The 1,752-nt window shown below is 59.2% G+C and overlaps 1 protein-coding gene across 3 annotated transcripts in view; it reads left to right on the top strand.

Moving 5' to 3' along the window:
* Positions 1 to 1,752, top strand: part of RAC2 (ras-related C3 botulinum toxin substrate 2 (rho family, small GTP binding protein Rac2)) — a 16,597-nt gene that overhangs the window by 2,050 nt on the left and 12,795 nt on the right. For all 3 annotated transcript variants that reach the window (XM_008056560.2, XM_021711578.1, XM_021711580.1), the window contains exon 2: positions 183 to 254. In XM_008056560.2, the coding sequence (XP_008054751.1) occupies positions 183 to 254 (72 nt within the window). The remainder of the gene's footprint in view (positions 1 to 182; positions 255 to 1,752) is intronic.

The raw sequence follows: 1,752 nt of genomic DNA, 5'->3' as shown, positions 1-1,752 counted from the left end.
TTGAACAGACACCCCAGATAACTCTTATAGGCTCTCAGGCTTGAGACGTGGGGAGCCCCAGAAGGGGAGGCTGAGGCCCAGAGCTCTGGGTCTTCCCGGGGGACCAGGCAGGTGCTCGACTATCTCCCCACGTCTCCAGCAGAGCCGGTGACTGCCGTCCTCTGGCGCTTCCTGTCTTTCAGAGCCGTGGGCAAGACCTGTCTTCTCATCAGCTACACCACCAACGCGTTCCCAGGAGAGTACATCCCCACCGTGTGAGTGCCTGGGGGGCAGGGCTGGAGGAGCAGAGGGACCATCACCAAGTCCACCCCCTGTCAGGTGCCTCCTGTGGCCAGACCCGGCTTGGACACTGGGAGGGGGTGGCAGGTGACCCAGTGATGCCTGGCAGAGCTGCCTGAGGACCCAGCAGGGGAAGCGCTGAAGCTCCCGGGTGGGGTGTTGGGGAAAGGGCGAAAGGGCTGGGGGCTGGCCTTCAGGCTGGGCCTCCAAGAAGAGGGAGTCGAGGAGGAGGCTGGCCTGGCCAAAAGCAGGGAGGGGATCCCCTGGGGGAGGGAAGGGCAGAGGAGGGGGCGATCCAGAGGGCCTGACACCAAGGAGGAGGTGAGATCTTGGGGTGCGGTGTAGGAGGCGGAACAGTGACCTTGGAGGCTCTGCCCTCTACTGCAGGAAGTGGAGGCAGCACTGTCATCTGATGCGGGGGCAGGGAGCGGGAAGGGTGGTGGGGAGGCACCAGCCCCTCCCTGGCCGCCCTCACCGCCTCCGTCACATCCGGGGCAACGTCCTGACTCCATAGCACGGCACCCAAGGCCTTTGGTCTTACCTCAACCTCCCTTTGGCTTCTTCACTTATCACTTCGCCACATGCTCTGCCTCCTTCTGGCCTCCAGTGTTGGCCGCATGTGCCCTGGGCATTTCTTTTTTTTTTGAGTTGGAGTCTTACTCTGTCACCAGACTGTCACCCAGCCTCGACCTGCTGGGCTCCGGCGATCCTTCTGCTTCAGACTTCCAAGTAGCTGGAAATACAGGCGCGCGCTACCACGCCCGGCTCATTTTTTATTTATTGTAGAGGTGAGGTCTCGCCAAGTTGCCCAGGCGGGTCTCGAACCCGCGGGCTCAGGCAATCCACTCACCTCAGACTCCCAAAGGTGCGGGATGACAGGCTGAGCCACCGAGCCTGGCTTCCCCTGGGCATTTCTATCCCAGGGACTTTGCGCAAGCTGTTCCCTTTCCCGGTAGTGCTTTTGCTTCTCACATCCACCTGTCTGAAAGCTTCAGGGCCAGCGCCAGTGCCCCCTTTCCTCCAGGAAGCCTTTCTGACTCAGCCTGAGGGGGTCTCCCACTCCCCTGGGTGCATTATCTGGTCTCTCCCATGGCCATGAGCCTGCAGAGGGCAGGGAGCCACATCCAGTTCTTGGGTCTCCCATTATCTTAGCATGGTGTTGTATACATGGTATAACATACACATGAATTTACACGCAATACATGTTTTGAGCTGACCTGAATTGAACGCATGAGAGACCCCAGGAGGATTGACCATAGCCACCAACTGTCAAGGCGGGCCCCGCCCCAGGCATCACACACATGTGATGTCATTGGATCCCCAAGGGAGATGGATGTTACTATACCCAGGACACCATGGAGAAGCCGAAGCTCATAGCAGCTGAGGGGCTCACTCCAAAGGGTCACCGAGGCCTGTCCGTGCACAGCCTTCCTGGGGCCCTCATTTCTTTCTTTCCTTTTTTTTTTTTTTTTT

The sequence above is a fragment of the Carlito syrichta genome, unplaced genomic scaffold (genome assembly GCF_000164805.1).
Source record: "Carlito syrichta isolate Samal-C Ts95f unplaced genomic scaffold, Tarsius_syrichta-2.0.1 Scaffold84685, whole genome shotgun sequence".
NCBI lineage: Eukaryota > Metazoa > Chordata > Mammalia > Primates > Tarsiidae > Carlito > Carlito syrichta.
The sequence above is the reverse complement of the archived record's forward strand: the minus strand, read 5'-3'. Positions and strand labels throughout refer to the sequence as shown.